A 17,470-nucleotide genomic window follows, 5' to 3' on the forward strand; every position below is an offset into this window, starting at 1 on the left:
ATCTAAAAAAATAGTAAAAAAAAAAATCTAAAAAAATGTAAAATTTAAGATGATGTTGAACCGTTCAGATCGACCGTTATAATTTTGAAAACTCAAATATTGAGCCATTGCACGGAGGACCTCTATGCTACGCATTAGCATTTTCCTTATTTCTTTACCTCTTCTCTTTCCTACTTAGATTTTATTTTCTTTCATAGGCTCAGCTGTACCGAGCTATTTGTATTTTATTTAAAATCGAGATACAAATCTCATGTAATTGTATCAATTCAATCAAATGAAGGTTTGATCCTTATTTTTCCTCAATAAAATAAAATAATTAATTGCTAAAAATAAATATACAAGCACCTTCTTGGTGAAACTCAAAATTAACAAATGAGTACTGACGAGTGTTATTAAATTCGAACTGGACTGGATCAGTGGTTGGACCGGAAAAATATCGGACCAGCAGTCCCAGCCAGTTTTTAAATAAACTGGCAGATTGGTTTAACATAAACATCCGTTTTTTGTTGTTATGTTTTTTTATATAAAAAAATGAAAGTCTAACCTACCAACTTTTATTTAATTATCTATAAAAACCCACTGCTTTTTATTGTTATATAAACTATAATTTTATACTGGATTGATCTTTCTTGTTTCCTTGTGTAGTTTCAGATTATATAAATAAAGTGTCAATATAGACAAATATTGAAAAGGAAATCATAACCGCTATAAGTGAAAACAAAATAAAAGAAAATATTTGCTTGTAATTTTTTATATATGCTAATAAACTGATAGGCAATTAATAATATAGCACGTTGCCGTATTTTTGTAAATTCCTCTTCATTTTCAATGTAATTTAAAAAAAAAAACTTAAACATGCTTATAATTCATATATATTATATACATCCAAAGTATATTCACTATATATTTATCCTATTAAAATTATACCGATTGATTCAACGATTTAATCATTGAACCAAACTCGAATCTTGACGGGATCGCTGTCAGATTCGATTGTGATAACATTGGTGCACCAAACCTGATTTTCAGACATTTATTAAGGGAATGTGGGATTCCACCTTTTATTTTATTTTTTCTTCACGTGTTTCAAGGGGTGAAATCGATATGGATAATATTCGATTCGTATTCGATCCGTATTCAAAAATTTAGATATTAAATCCAGCAAAATCACTTGCTTTGAGACAGAAACCACGACCATAACTAAGAGGAATTTCAAAGAACAATATTAGATCTTCCGGAAAATTTCCATTGTACCCATTCACAATTTTAAAATAGCCAATATCCCCATTAATACATCATAATATCCAATATATCCATACAAACTTAATTTCCTTACTTCTATCCCCTTTCATTTATTTTATTTTTTATTTCATTATTTTAAAAAATAAATTGACAATTATGCCCCTTCTATTTCAATCCTCCCCTCTTCTATTTCTTCGTTAAACAAAACTAAAACTAATAAGCATATATACCACTTACCTTACAGAAGGTGTTCGATTTGATTCAATTTGGTGCTCTTCTTTAATTTTAAGAGTCTTTGTTCTTCTATTCACCGGGCTTTAATTACTGCTTGTCTTTCTCCCACTTTTGAAATAAAATTGTGTAACATGTATGCAATTTTTACCACTGCCGCTAACTGTAACTGCTCCATTCTTTAATCTCCAACCAAACAAGATCCTCTCCCTGTTACTCAAACCTTCTCTGATCCATTGGACAAATATATTTTAGTAATAATTGCATTGCCCACAACTTGTTTGATGAAATTCCTTGATCAAGTAACTTATTCTTGCATTCAAAAAGACCTATATATCTTCTAGCAACATCTGAGACACCATATGTCATTCTTCTGTAAGGTAAGTGGTATGTATGCTTATCAGTTTTAGTTTTTTTTTAAAATTCCTTTTGTTAAATTTTGGTGCTTGGAAATCGATTCTTGAAGAAGCTTGACATCCTGAACGAAGAATGTACAATAGCTAAATAGAAGAGGGGGATTGAAATGAAAGGGATATAATTGTCAATTTAATTTTTAAAATAATGAAATAAAAAATAAAATAAATGAAAGGGGATAGGAGCAAGGAAATTAAGTTTGTATGGGTATATTGGATATTATGATGTATTAATGGAGATATTGGCTATTTTGAAAATTTGAATGGGTATACCGGAAATTTTCCCTAATCTAAATATCTATACAATAACATAATTTGAGATCTCAATTTTTTTATTTTAAGTTGGGAGTCAAACCACCAACAAATTTAATATCCATAAATAATTTCCTATCTGAGTTTCGGACATGTGACCTTCTACATAGAAATTTCGATCACTCTCGATACCACACGTACAATTATAAAACCATATAGTTCTTTAATTTGTGACACAAATCTGAAAAACAAACCGTGTCTAAATAGGCACCGAATTCCAATCGCTCGGCTAGAAGTTAATCTCATGCTCTCAGCTTATTGGACCGAAAGCAATACTGTAGAGGATACAAACTCTCTACACAGAGGGGTCCTGCAATGAATTCTTTATATATATATATAAAGGTTCTGCCACAATTAACGAACGACATTTGTTGAAATAACCTGACAATTTTGTTAGAAAACTGACATGCTAAAAAAAATAATTTGCAAACCTATGTGTAAAATCCACAAGGTTTGCACTTTTGCTTTCCTAAATTTTGATCGAAGCAAGACAAACTTTTTAAGCCCATTATGCCGAACTTATAGAGGTTGCCGTTGCTTTTATAACACCCGTAACAAAAAAAGCAAAGCACCTATAAAGAAGGTACCAATCACAAGGCATTGTAAAAGAGAATACAGTCTTTAATCATACCTATTGAAGTACAAGGTTGTTGCAACTACAACTAGCTGAATTTCCTATAATGATGTCAGAAAGCATGTTCAAGTTCAACTATTGTTTCAGAGCATGTGTTCCTCAATCCTATTTGCATCTAGTACCAGCAGAAGTGAAGCACACGCTGTAGAGAGCAGGTCAGGAATGATAAGTGGTGCACAATAAGGCTCAAATTGGGGGGTCCTGAACTGAAGGGTATCAAATATACCATATGAATTTTTTTTGCGGCTACCGATTGTTTGGTACGCTTGGGAAATTGAGTGGCTAAGGCTTGTACTCAGTAGGTTCTAGCTGTTCCGACATTAGCCATTTCAGCCCCACGCCACCCCCTCATGCAACATTACATTTTTTTTTTATGCGAGGATATTAAATTTTACTACACTATGCCTTACCTGTACAGAGACTTCACTTCACATAGCGGTGACTCTCAGTAGAGTGTCTAGCACAGGTAGGTTTCTGCCTGACTGCTTGTGTAAATCTCTGGCTAACATGCATGTGGCTCACTCGACCGAGTTGGGTTTAAAGAAATGAAAATAATTAGAAACGTGTTTTTAAGGCCCTGCAAAAATATTTGTTTAGTTCACCATTTTGGACGGTACAAAAGTAAATTGCAATGTTTCATGAATTTTATAAATGAAACCTAGACCTTCAGCTCTATGTAAAACCAATAAAAATGCTAACTATTACTAGCTTCATTACCCTTCTTCCACAACGAATTAACAAAAGGGACTCTACCTAACCAACCGTTCAAATTCGACCCATTATCAGTTATCTCCCCGTCCACCTCATTAGTCTCTTTCTCTCTCCAAAACTTGATCACACATAACCTCTCTTCCTCGGTTGATCTTTGCAAAGCAATCCTTGACCCAAATCCTTTCTCTCTCATGACCTGGCAAATCTCAGATGGGTCATTTTCACTCAACGCGACCATGTAAATTAGCCCATTAGTCGATAGTAACTCATCTACAACATCTAAGATTCTATCTATGACCTTTCGGCCATTAAATCCACCAGCCCAAGACGAGACAATACCAACTGCACCAACTTCATCCTCAGGTGTTGGTACGTAAGGCGGATTGACCAGCAGCACATCAATGCTTTTCCGAAGACGTTTTTGGAGGCACGAGGCAATATCAGTCACCACAACTTCACAATGTATACCATGGTTGGCTGAGGTCTGGAGTGTGGTTTGAGCTGCATGCAGGTTTATGTCAGTTGCAAAGAATTGAGTCGAGGAGTTATATTGGCTAAGAATTAAGGCTAGGGACGTTATCACATACCCCGAGCCACAGCCAATCTCTAGACAAAATTTAGGGTTTTGGTTAATGAGATTTAACCGGTCGGCCAAGAGTGCATCAACTAGGAGAAATGAATCGTCACATGGTCCATACACTTCTGGATGACTGCTTACGAGCTGGATTTTTGCAATTTTGGGTACACATTCAGTTGAAACCTGAAAACAAAAAAGATAAATTGATAAAAATAAAGAAAACAAAGAAAAATATGGCATCATATTCTTATACATAAAAAGATCACATATAAGATTTAGACGGAGATTACATCTTTGGGTTCACAGACAAATTATTTTCATCTTCCCAAAGCGATATATCTGCAAAATTCTAAAAAGAAGAGCACTGATGCAAATATTCAGCTTACAGATTTCTTTTGCAGTTTCTTCGTTTTATCAGAGGGACTTGTGAGTTCCATCTCCAGAGGTTGCTTCATACCTAACAACCAGTTAAACGAAAACACAAAAAGTAGGAAAAACTAAATAAATGTTTACATTAAATATGACTATATTAGAGTTGGCAGGAATCAGTACTGACCCGTACCAAAGTAAGCTGCAATACTCAGTGCCAGAGATACTCAACCTCAATTGCTGATAGCCTGATACTGCACAATACCAACTGGTAAGAATGGGCATAATAGACATATCCATAGAATATTGGTACCAGGAGAATAGGATTCAGTAGTCTAATTGCTTTTGGCATACTATGTTGAACTTGTTTCTATGTTTTGGATGCAATAGTTGGTGGTGGATCTTTAATTTGCTTACCTTAGGTAACAAGGTTACCAGGAGAACGATCTTATTCAAGCAACATACATTTGCTTGAGAGAAACATGTAATTTAACTATGTTTCTTCAATGAAACAGGCTTAGTAGCCTCATATTAAAAAAATATAAAAAATTATAGGTACCAGGATTAACCAACCAGTGCATCTCGGTACCACAAGATGCATGTGTACCAGTCGTGGTCCAGTGTGAACCAGAATGTATAGGTCAATTGAACAACAGGAACCAATAAAGGAACCACATGATTCTTTTGATAGTTCAATTGGGAAACACAGTATAGAATGTTGATACCATGTCAGTATGCTACAGGTACATATTAATTGGGGCTTTAACGCGAGGAATTGGAAGTTGAAATTAAAATCCAAGAACACACTAGTGAACGTCCCAATCTATCATCCAATTAAAAAGCGAGTGTGTGTGAGTGAGAGAGAGATATAGAGGTATGGCTTATACCTAGAGGTGGTGGTGCGGGTGGTGTTTGCTTGGGCCTTTTCCATTTTATCTTCCATTGATATATTTTGTTAGTTGGGCTTGGACCTAATTCCATTTTATCTTCTATTAATTTATTTTCTTAATTGGGCTTCGGCCCTTTTATTTTTGTTTAGAGATGCACTGGGTGCATCTGTTGCGGCGTTGCCGCAACCCTGATTTGGTTGTGTTCTAATACGTTTCCCCTGTCAACTTATTAAGGTTGAAATTCATGGTGTTAGCACAATCTTTGAAACATTTGCCAGTAAAATTTTACAAATCCAAACTAATAACAGTCACCATTTTCGATTTTACAATTCTATATTATTATGAAATTGTTTTTTTCTGTGTACCCTAACCTTTATTTTATTCAATTAAAAAGGGTTTTCTATGATGTAAATTATCAAAGGTTGAAAGAAAGTATTAAAAGATCGAATAATCAAATCCTTTTTTTGGCATCTGATTTGTTATGGCTGTATAATTTAAATTACAGAATGAATTAAATTATTTAATAATTGAGTTGCAATTAAATTTCATTTTTGTTCTTGAATCAGAGAGTTATGTCAGCTACTTAATCTAATGAAAACATGAAAAAGAAAGGGATGAGATGGAAAGATAAGGCAGTAAGGTAGTAGAAACTGGTTTTTTTATTGATTTCCCACTGGATAGCAGTTGTGATTACAAAAGAGTGGAACAAAAGTAGTGGGTAAGTACAGTGCTAGGGCTGGTTAGTTTCAGTGAGTATTTATATAGGAGGATAGGCACACCATTCACATTTCAAAGCTCAGTAAGATTGGCTCGAGTTGGCAGGGGGGACCAGTTCTTTCTTCGGCTGCATGGGCTGCGGGTTGCACACTGTTTGCTGATGAAGAAGTCTCATTGGGCTTAGGCAGCTGTAACAGATGGAGATGGGTAGTACAAAGGAGGGCATTCATATTTTCTAGGTATTGGAGGCGGTCCGCATAGGTTATATGCATTGCTATGAGAAGTCAGTTTAATCAAGTGATAGTTGCAACACAATTGGACACTTCATCACTGACACCTGGCAACCCCGAAAACAGGCCAATTTTTAAGTATTTAAAGCTTCCATTTCGGACTTAGCATTTTTAGCAAGAAATATAAATATTGCACGGTTGAAAAAAAAGGTATTATACCTGACCTATATATTATATACATGTAAATAAAGGGAGAAAGATGAAGAAGAGGAAAAAAATTACACTGTCAATAGCAATTGCACCGAATATACCCTTTACAGCAGCTGATTCTGTAAGAAGATGGCCATCTATACCCTGTAAAACACATAAATCCATATTGTTATCAGGGAAGAAATAAAAAGGAAAGAGGTATGGGAAAAAAATTATTATATGAAAGGTAGATTTTAGATTGCAGATGCATTGCCATATGAATTTTTGTTTAATAGTTCACATCAAACATTTGAACTTCAAAAAGAGGGAAAAAAATGATATATATGACAAACCAAACTGCACTATGCATAGTACAATGAACTGACGTTTTCCTTTTTCTTTTTTGTTATCTGTTATTTTTTCATGCATGATTATACCATATAGATTTTGAAATAGCTATCAACAAAAGTTGTATGCATTGCTATGAGAGATTAGGTTAATTTTGCACTTACTATTTTGGTGCTACAATATAGAAATTTCAAGTTTACAAAAAAACTTACTATAAACTTTCAGCAAAGGTCATATGCATTGCTATGAGAGATTAAGTTAATCAAATGACAGTTTCGACACAATTATCTACCTGATGACTTGTACCGAGCACACCGAAAATCAGACCAATTTTGTAGATTTGAAATCTGTAACTTTGCACTTCATATTTTGGTGTTACAATATAAAAATTGCAAGTTTACCAAAAAATTTATTATACCTAACCAATATATTGTATATTGTATACATGTATCGAGAGAGAGAGAGAGAGAGTGATGAAGGAAAAATTACATAGTCAATAACAGTGACACCGAATTTAACCTCTAGAGCAACTGCTTCCTGAAAAAAATGACCATCTCAATTCTAATAAATACAGAGAACCATGTTGTTATCATCAAGGGTAAAGAGAAGGGAATAAAAAGAGATAAAAAGAAAGTAAGAGTGATGGAAAGCATAAAGCATAAGATGATGCAATAATGATATTTTATAGATTAATTATACATACTACCATGTGATCCTCAAGATCATTGTCCCAATTGAAAAAAAAAAAGTATGAACAATTAACATGTACTAGTAAAAGATTCCCTCTAAAAGTCTAAACAATTAACATGTACCAGTAAAGATGGATGGTAAATATTCCAAGTATTGTCTGTTTCACCTGGGTATCATATTAGTATATCCTTCCATTGTTAATATTTGGAAATGTGCAAACATAATTAATGTACAAGTGAAATAGTAAAAACAGTGGAAATGCAATTTAGTAAAAATTTCACCTTGCCTAGAGATTTACTATTGGATGCTTAGGTGATGTTTCCTGTGTCGGCCATTATGCATCTTGCACACTTCATGTAGTGGAAATTTTTCCAGAGAGTGAAATTAGTGTATAAAATGCAATTCTGGGGAAATAGACAGCACTGAAGAACAGTTGGGTGAGTCCAACTCTTTATGCTAGTTGTATAAGTGGTATAGCAGAAAATTGTAATGATACTGGCCTGGCGGCTGATTGTACTCTACAAAATGTTTATGAGCCTGCCTTTGAATTTTCTTGTCCCGACCTTAATTGGATGTGAGGTTAGTGAGTGTACTTTTGGAAATGAATCTTAAAATTAATGAAAACCTAGGAAAATTCTAAATTGGAGACCTTTAGAGCAAAATCTTTGAGGAAAAGAATGAAATGAACACACCTGAAATTGATTAGGAGGGCGGAAGGATCGATGGCAGTCAGAAGCCTGGCCTCCGTCAAGAGTAGTGGAGTACAAGACTGAGCGCCAGGCAGCAGCAAGCAGGTCCGAAGCAGAAAATGGAATGAAAGTTTGAGGTCGGGAATCTGACGAGAAGCAACACCGACGAACACAGAAGAGGCAAAGGCAGTGAGAGCGGTGAGGCACCACGTTGCAGAGACCTAACAACGTGGCACGCGCGAGATATCAAAAGCGAACAGATGGAGGCCAATTGCGAAATGGAGAGATGCGAAGGCAGCGATTTGGGAATTTTTTTCTTTTTTGGAGAAAAATCGGGTACTAGAGTCGGGACAGAAATCCCCGAACGTAAAATATGAAGGGTCCAGATCAAACCAATTAAATTATGTAAGAATTAGTCTCAGCCATTCATATTTTATTCCAGAAATCGGCAGGGCAGGCTAATAGGTCGGTTTTGGGCCGAAAATTCCACCCAATATGCGAACCGATTAAATGCTAGAATTGAATAGAAAGCGAGGCGGACAACTGGAGATATCCAGTGTATAGTAAATGACGTTGGATGAGGTAGGATTGAATCAATCAGGGCCACTCTTCAATGATCAGACGGCAAAACAGAGGTGTAGCACTGTTCATCGCTGATGTCACTCTGCATTGAAAATTAAGGTATTATAATGTCTTGCAATTTCTTCCCTTTTATTTTTATTTCTTATTTTGGTTCTTGTTTTGGCAACTTTTTTTGCTCAAGGTCAAATTATTTAATTTCCAATTTCTGCAGCACTTTTGTTTTATAATTTAATTATATATTTTTTGCTACTTTTATTACAACCACAAAATTATCTATTTACATCTACGTGTCTCTCAGATCTGACATAATTTTTCCACCTTGACATTGTTGACAATCATCCAAAATAATTAAAAATTTAAATTTGCCGAATAAAATATTTTTATACTTTATACATATCGTATACATAAAAAATGACATGAAACTTGTAACGTTCTATATTTAATGGTTTTTTTTATCTGACATTTAATGATATTGAAATTTTTATCAAATTGATACATAATTAATCTATAAGAAAAATATGTTTTCCATTGCTTTAAATAGAGTATTACTTTTTGGCCGACTATTATTAAATGTTTTTACAGACTTCATTTTATAGAGAAAGAAAAATAGAATTCTAGCATTCTAAAGTTCAATATCCATTAAGAACAGTTCATCTAAATTTTCAACTCACGATTTCTCACACAGAAAGTGTTACCTTTTATCACTAGACTAAAACTAAAAATCGATTGTTCTTCACTAACTTTGTTTGCTATTAAAGTTCTCTACAAAATAAGGTGATCCGTCAATTAATTGAAAAATTGATTGCAAAAAATGGTATAGTTGACTAAAATATTATTTATTGTATAGAAGGTTGCAAATGTAAAATCCAATATATATTTAATATTATGATTTCATTACCTCATATATAAAAAAAAACACTTATATCAATTTTAATAAATCCAACGGCCCCTTAATTAATTAAGAAATGTCTCTTTGACCTTACGAATCTGAACCACAATAATGTCGAGTTCGTTGCGCTGACAAGTGGGCCTACATGTCTTCAATAAGCAAAATTATATCTGCAAACACAAATCCGCATAAATTAATCAAACTCCATTGTATTGATTACTAATTACTTTCCATATTCCAGTCCATGACAGTATGACACTTAGACAAAATTTGGTTTATAGCTTTATTGTTATTCAATCAGCCTGTACACATCAGCAAACACGGATCCTCTGACATCTTAAGCAGCACGTGTCAGGGCAGGGCCAACAGATAATCTGCAGTAGGCCTTCAGGACCGGAGGGAACTGAGGCCGGCCATACGGAAATTTCGGGAAGATTGCGGCGAAGCACTTCTCTCCACTGGCACTGATACTGTCACAGCAATCTTTGCTAATGTGGAAATCCAATGTGGCAAAGGAAAAAAGAAGCTCGGTCGCGCAACCTTCGGCCTTTGTTATTGCATGTAGGCAATCCTTGATCAAATTTGGATCCATTATGAATGGAAGAATCCTGTTGGAGAAATTCTCGTCATTCGTTTGAACATTGTCTGAAGGGGTCGGTGATTGCGCTGGTGCAGATGCTGAGACCGTGATGATTGTCGCTGTGGCGACAAGAAGGAAGAACATAGTGGAAAGAGATTGAATTGAGTTTGAGATTGCCATTTGTAGCTTTTGTTTTCTTTTCTTTTGGGGAATTAATGGGGTTTTTTTTTTTTTTTTACTGTTTTGATGTTGATTTCACTGAGGGTGAAAAGGAGATGGCAGGAATGTCTTGCTTTTATAGAGGGGGAGAAGGCATGGATTTTTTTTTTTTTTTTTCATCTGAAACTGCTTGGTTTATGTTTCTACTTGTTATTGATTATCTGCAGTTATTGAATACAGGGTTTAATCTGCTTTCTGTAACACACTGTCAAACATGAACGCTTTGGACTGTTTCTTAACACACTCTCAAAGGAAACATGCTGATTGAAATCCAATTTTGTTAAAATGCAAGGGGTCAACTTCCCCTCCCAGGATTTTGAAATTTTATATAAATTTATAAGTTTGGATCGACTTTGTCCCCTCTAGATTTTGGTTTGTAATTAATGTTAAATTTAGGGATTAAAATTATAATAAATTTTTTGAATTCTAATTGGTAATTAGGATTAGAAGTAGAGTATTGGAAATTAAAAATCAGATCGTTGGTAATTAGAAATTAGAACATCATTTCTTTTATCTAGTATCCAATTAGCTAGTGGATTTAAATCCGATTAACTATTCAAATACGATTCGTTATTTTGTTGTCCCTCTCTGACAAAAATCTTGGATTCGCCTCTCAGAATATATACATACGTTTTAATCATTACATGTTATCACTTCAACTAAGTGACCCATGAAATGGAATTCTCTTATAATGCCTCGTTGGTATTCTGATATAAAAATTGTTGATACAAGTACAAAACATTTCTTTGATTGGGATTAAATGAGAGGGAGGATAATGGAGGGGGAAATTTGGATCTCACAAGAACATCTTGTTTGTTAATAAATATTAAAGAGGGTATCTTTTTCTGTGTTTTAAGTTTTAACAAGTAGGTCATTTTATTAAAATTTTCCATTCTAAATTGCAAATATTTACTTTATCATGCCAAGATTGTCATAACTATGCTTATTTCTTAATCATCTTAAAAAATTAAAACACTCAATCCACTTACACTTACCAAAACTACCACTAGATGCACACAACAAATTGAAGAAACATATGATCAGAATCAGACAAAATAAACTAACCTACAAGCTCACTGGATCTAGTTAATTTTAAGCAACAGGAGGAGGGGGACTGATCTTATTACAGTTCCTTCCACCAGCAAATATTGCATTACAAAAAGCCTTTAGGAGAGGTGGAAACAAAGGATTAAATGGAAAGTTTGTAAAGACAGCAATAAAGCACTCATCTCCAAAGGAAACAACAGCATCACAACAGTCACTGGTAATGTTGACATGAAAATTTGCAAAAGACGAGAGGAGATCGGCCGCACATCCTTCCACCTTCACGATTGACGGCCAACATTTCTCAATTTTCGGAACAATGTTCCCTGGTGGAGGGAGGAAGAATAGTTTTGTTGGTTCTAACATGGCAAGTGAGGCCGGTGGTGATGTCGTGGCTGATACGAAAAATGAGGAAGTGGCAACGAAGAGAAGGGTAAAAATTAGAGGAGAGGTCATCATGATAGTAATGTACTATTTTTTATGTATCTTTTCTGGTAGCAATTGCAAGAGTCAAGAGCCTATATATACTAGATGCAAGGGGGTTTTGCATTGTGTTTTGCTTGGGTAAAAATATTGACAGAGCTATTTTGGCTTTATGCAGCGCATTATTTATAGACTGTCTGAATTAGTTGTGTGCTGCTTGAAGTCCAACTAGCTCTGTCAATATCTTTATCCGTTTTGTTTAGTTGCATCATGGTAATTGTTCCTTGTTATGCTGAGAATTACTAAAATTGAACCATCCCTAATTTTTTCTTTCTTTAGACATTTGCCCATAATGTGTGAAAAGTAAAAGCTGCTATTGAATTCACGCGTGAGTGGCTGAGTGCTAAAGCGAATGGCAAAAGGAGAAGTGTCTCATGCTTGTCTCAGTTGTCTGTCTTACTGTCTATGTAATACCTACGTAAACTGCATGTGCTGTACAATTTTCAGGTTTCTGTCTCTATTTATATTCTTTTAAAAGAGGAAAAACTAATGTCAAAGCTCGTCAAGAATTTGTGAGTTTAATCGGTTTCAAAAATAAATTCTAAGGTTGATCTTGATTCATTTGATGAGCAAAGAATATTTCATTTGTTTTTAAGTTAGATTTATGTTCAAGAAGTTAAATAAAGAAGTATATATTGTGGAGCATTTCATTGTTCAATTATTTTCAACCGCTTGATTTTATACAAGACAAATTCGTAAAATTAAAAAATTGGAATGTAAACATTTGCCTCGTTTAAGTGGATCAAAATCAACTGTTAAACTTTATCATTTCAAACCGATCTTACTTTTGTAAGTTAAACTCACAATCTTTTGATAAGTCTAAGCTTATACTAGTTTTGCTCCTCTTAAAAACTTGAAATTATACTTCATCTATAACTGTTTAACTCAGTCTAAGCTTATACATGCTGTGACTAGATTTTTCACATGCCAAAGTTTCAAAAGATGGTTACGGCACGGAACACACGAGTCACAACATGTAATTGACACACGTGTCGTGCCGTTCCGTGACAGAGCCGGCTTTACTGTGCCATTTTCCCCACTCTAATTGCTCATGTATTCATTTTAGCCTGTAATGAAATTAGAGGGCAGTAACAACATACTTTTACCAACCAAAACTATATCCAAACTTACAGCCAAACCCTAATTAGAAGCCCATAAATGCATTTTACTGTTTCTTCTTGAGGAGGGTTCAAATGCCGTCATGTTTTTGTGCCTCCATCATGCCTCCATCTCTCTCCATTATTTTCAAAGTTCAAACAGTCGATCCGAACCGCTCAACCTAACCTCTATACTAAAATATGTTTGGAGACCAAATTTTATATTTTTAGAAATTTTTTTACTATTTTTTTAGATAGGTACAAAATCAGTAAATCTGAACCATTTAAAAACAATATTTTTGTACCTATTTAAAAAAATAGTAAAAAAATTCCTAAAAATATAAAATTTGGTCTCCAAACATATTTTAGTATGGAGGTTAGGTTGAGCGGTTCGGATCGATTGTTTGAACTTTGAAAATAATGGAGAAAGATGGAGGCACAAAAAGGCATTTGAACCCTCTTCTTAGAATGAGAGGACATAAATTTATACCAAAATCGACCGAATGATAGAACTAAACAGAACTGCCCAAAATATTACATTACATCATAAATGGTCAAACAGACATGCTTTCAAGTGGAATTCTTACGTAGGATAACAATGTACAAGGGATTAACAATACAACACAAATATATATTTTTAACAAAACAAAATATATCTACTAAATCTGGATAATTAAGTAGTTACAAGGTAGCATCATCACAAAAAAAAGGGGCATGAAGATCACAGCCTGCCATGAAATAACATGTTTCTGCTATACAGGCAAGATTAGGCTAATATCAATCCCAAACATTGTCCCAAAATCCGATCATGTCATGCCCATCACAAAAAATAAACAATTCTACACCTAGGCCCCACATGTCATACCCACTTAAGCTCATTTCCATAATCAAGGCTTTGTAAAATGTTACCATCTCTTATAACAGTCTGTCTTCTCATGGAAAGAGCAGTAGGTCTTGTGTTGTATTTTGTCTGAAATTGGGGTGGATTGGCAAATTGTTCATTAGCCACTGTCACCTCTTCTAGGAACTCATCAGCCACATCACCATCTTCATCAATTCGTAGACGCCTAGTGTACCAGCGGAAACCCTATTTTGAGAGCAACAGACACGCAGTAAGAAATATGTCAGATTTAAAATAAAGGGCAAAAAAAATAAAAGAATGACAAGTTGCATGGTTTGCCTTTTGTACCAAAATTAGACCCAAACAGTGAAAACCATAGCATAATTGACAGCATATGCTGCTATTTTATTCTTTCACCGGTTTTTTTTTATATATAGCATGCACCATATTTCATGTATACTGATATCACACATACCAAAAGCACACAAGACCAAAGACTAAATTAATCCAGATAGTCTCATAAAATGAAAAATCATCTAATTAATTGAATGAGATGATACAGGCTGGATAATAAGTAGCTAGCAATTCTTTTGGTAGATAAGATTAACTCCTTGACCTAATCATAAAGGTTTATAGCAATGAACGAAAAGAGAGGGAACATGTCAGTGATGGCGTGCACGGATTTGGGAGGAGACATTGAAGCGAAGTTTGAAAAGACAACAAGCGAGGAGGGAGAGACCGAGAGAGAAGGCAATTACAGGCTGATGTTGGGCCGGTAAAGTAAAGAAGGCAAGAAGAGGACCAGCAAATTTAACAGATCGGGGACGCTCTCCAGTAACAAGACACAGCCCAACCGAATAGAAAAAGAAGAAAAGTAATGGAGAGGAGTGAAATGGGGAAAAGACATAACAGTGAAGAACAGATTCTGAACAGATTAATTTTCATTCATTGTATAGTTAGTAATTCTTGATTCACTGTGAACTCTTTGCAAAGGCTATAATTAGCTACGAAGACAATGTACAAACTATCGAATATACAAAGAAAATCATCTGTTCTGTCTTTCTGACTCTCTTTTACACTTTTCTATTATACCCTAAGAACTTGAAAAATAGCAATTGAGCCAAACACAGGGAATTAGATCGAATTGATCTGAATTCCAGTGTTGTTTATTTAGGAACACAATATAACTATATGCACCCACATAGAGTACTAATAGGTCTGAGACAGACTTCCTGAAACAATTACCCAAATATTATTTGTTGAATTTGGTTTACAAAATTTCATAACCTTCTAGATATATCATTGTCATCAAGAACTACCAACTTTATATAGCTTATTGATATCTTCCAAGTACAATTATGCATGACTTGAAATATAAAACTCACAAAATAGAAGGAATTAATGATGTTGACTAAGAATCAGGAATTAATGATGTGGACTGATTCAGGTAAAATTGATTTTAGATTTGCCTGGATTTTTTTTTGCTGATTTAGATCATTCAGGTTAAATAGGTTATGTAAACACACACACTCTGAACTAAATTTGATCGAACACAGATATAAATTATAGTAGTAATTATAATCTTCATGCATCCCAAGTCAAGTTGTAATTGAAACCCAAGCCAGCCCAGAAGGAATGGTGACGTGTTGGGTCATAGGATAGGCCCAAGCAAATTAAGAATTGTCAACCAAGTCGAGAACAACAGGTTGACTTTTAGAAGTAAAAAGGCTCACATGACATACAGTATAATGGAAAATCTATTTCAGCTACTAGGGTAATATCAAGTGAACGACCATTTTCAATTAAATACCAATAATAAATCTAATATTGGTTCATTCTGTAAGGCCAAATTGAAAGAGATCCCCGCCAAGAAAACTAAGATGGTGAACTTCTATAATATGAACTTATTATAAGCAAAGTGTGGTTCAAATAGATGAAATGTTAGATAAAATTGTCACTGTTTGATCGAATTAAAACACCATTATATTTACGGATTTGTTAACCAATAAGCAAAAGGTGTATTTTGCATAACACACTAATATCTTGTACAAAATGTCCTTTTGCTTTACCAGTTATTCTTATCCATAAATATTTGGGAAACATTGAAGGACAACTTTTCAGGTTATCCCTTAGATCGATATGAATCACCAATTTGTTGCTTAATGAACAGCAGTCAAATTATAGTTTTCCAAAAGTATCTAAAAATATCTCAGGGTTCAAAACCTTAAAATAAAGCTAGACCTAATTTTAAGATTCTAAAAGAGAAAAGCTTCAGTACCCAATTTTTAAACCAATACCCACAAGACAAAACTGCAGTCAACCAATAAGAGAAACAAATTTACAAATATTGCCAATAATTTAAAAAACATGATCTTGTTTTTTTTGTGCATGGACGAATCCCCGCCTCAATTCAGTACAATCTAAGATGCGAGGAGCAACTTTAAGTCACCAGTTTCTATTTATAAAAACAGAAACGTATACATCCCAACCAACACTACAATGTACTATCCTATTGTGAAACAAATTGCGGTAATTTTATTATCTTTTAAAAAAACCAACTCTACAAAGTACTAAGAGAAACTCTCAATAAACCCCCCTCAAAAGAAAAAAAAATGAGTTAATAGGAAGCACTAGTAGATAGTTACAAAAGGACATGATACTTTGGTAGACGTTCTAGCAAAATTACCAATAGTTTGCGACAAATCTTCTACTGCATAACCCAAAAATCAACCAATTCCACCAAAATTATGCTCCGTTTGAGGTGACATCTCCACATCGAAAACCTTTAATCAAATTAATTAGAACAATTTTGCAATTACCTGAACAGTTCCTTCGTCGATGCTACAAGGCGCAAGCACAGGTCCCACCACGGCCCGATCCACAGGTACAGGTACAGGCACTTGCACACTGAACCCTCTCCTAGTCCCTAGAGGTGGCGTCGCCGAAGCTAACTTCTCCGCCGTGGAACCGCCATCTGAGACACCATCTCCGGCGAGATCGTCGCCGTGCGTAGCGGCGGCAGCGTCGTCACGACCTATGCCCAAAAGCCCGGTTAGCTTGCGGAGAAATCCCATCGGATCGAAAGAAGATGCGCGTGGGTAGCACGATTTGAAGATCGACTCGAATCTCAACGGCTATGTTAGAGAAGAAGTAAGTTCTAGTTGAGGTTTTGATTGGAGATGCTTTGCAATGGAAGGGGAAGGTTCCGTGTTAGTTTGTCTGGCCTATGCTTAACATAAAATAATATAAATAAATAAAGAAGTTTGTTTTCAGATTCCAGTGAAAAAAACCCCTAAATAATAAAATTAAACTCGGTAAAGTAAAAGAAAATAATTTAATGATTAGTTCATTTATTTGCTCTGAAAAGAGATCTTGGTATAACTAATTTAGTTATGCAATCAAGAGGGAGTCTGCATTCTCTGAGGTAACAGAATATTTGAGTTTTGATCTGGACCGTTCGATCATAATTTTGACCAATCCGGTTCAGATTTGG

At 34.7% G+C, this 17,470-nt stretch overlaps 3 protein-coding genes across 9 annotated transcripts; all 3 read right to left on the bottom strand.

Moving 5' to 3' along the window:
• Positions 1-3,388: 3,388 nt before the first annotated feature.
• Positions 3,389-8,538, bottom strand: LOC144572596 (uncharacterized). 7 transcript variants are annotated; one of them, XM_078322233.1, is made up of 6 exons: positions 7,835-8,537; positions 7,353-7,393; positions 6,609-6,680; positions 4,677-4,743; positions 4,507-4,577; positions 3,389-4,303 (listed from the first exon to the last, which is right to left on the bottom strand). In XM_078322233.1, exons 5-6 carry the CDS (start codon positions 4,573-4,575, stop codon positions 3,527-3,529), a joined length of 846 nt encoding a protein of 281 aa, XP_078178359.1. In that variant the 5' UTR covers positions 4,576-4,577; positions 4,677-4,743; positions 6,609-6,680; positions 7,353-7,393; positions 7,835-8,537; the 3' UTR covers positions 3,389-3,526. The 7 variants fall into 7 exon arrangements, with proteins under 7 accessions (XP_078178359.1, XP_078178360.1, XP_078178358.1 ...); XM_078322234.1 differs by having other exon boundaries at positions 6,611-6,680; positions 7,353-7,400; XM_078322232.1 differs by having other exon boundaries at positions 4,683-4,743; positions 7,353-7,400.
• A 3,014-nt stretch (positions 8,539-11,552) lies between these two features.
• LOC144572832 (uncharacterized) lies at positions 11,553-12,015 on the bottom strand. The gene has a single exon (XM_078322508.1). The coding sequence runs from the start codon at positions 12,013-12,015 to the stop codon at positions 11,605-11,607; it is 411 nt and encodes a 136-aa protein (XP_078178634.1). The 3' UTR covers positions 11,553-11,604.
• Positions 12,016-13,689: 1,674 nt separating this feature from the next.
• On the bottom strand, positions 13,690-17,189 carry LOC144572685 (uncharacterized). Its single transcript, XM_078322346.1, has 2 exons — positions 16,797-17,189; positions 13,690-14,223 (listed from the first exon to the last, which is right to left on the bottom strand). Exons 1-2 carry the CDS (start codon positions 17,049-17,051, stop codon positions 13,996-13,998), a joined length of 483 nt encoding a protein of 160 aa, XP_078178472.1. The 5' UTR covers positions 17,052-17,189; the 3' UTR covers positions 13,690-13,995.
• Between the last annotated feature and the right edge of the window lie 281 nt (positions 17,190-17,470).

The sequence above is a fragment of the Carex rostrata genome, chromosome 20, assembly GCF_964058835.1.
Source record: "Carex rostrata chromosome 20, lpCarRost1.2, whole genome shotgun sequence".
NCBI classification, from domain to species: Eukaryota; Viridiplantae; Streptophyta; class Magnoliopsida; order Poales; family Cyperaceae; genus Carex; species Carex rostrata.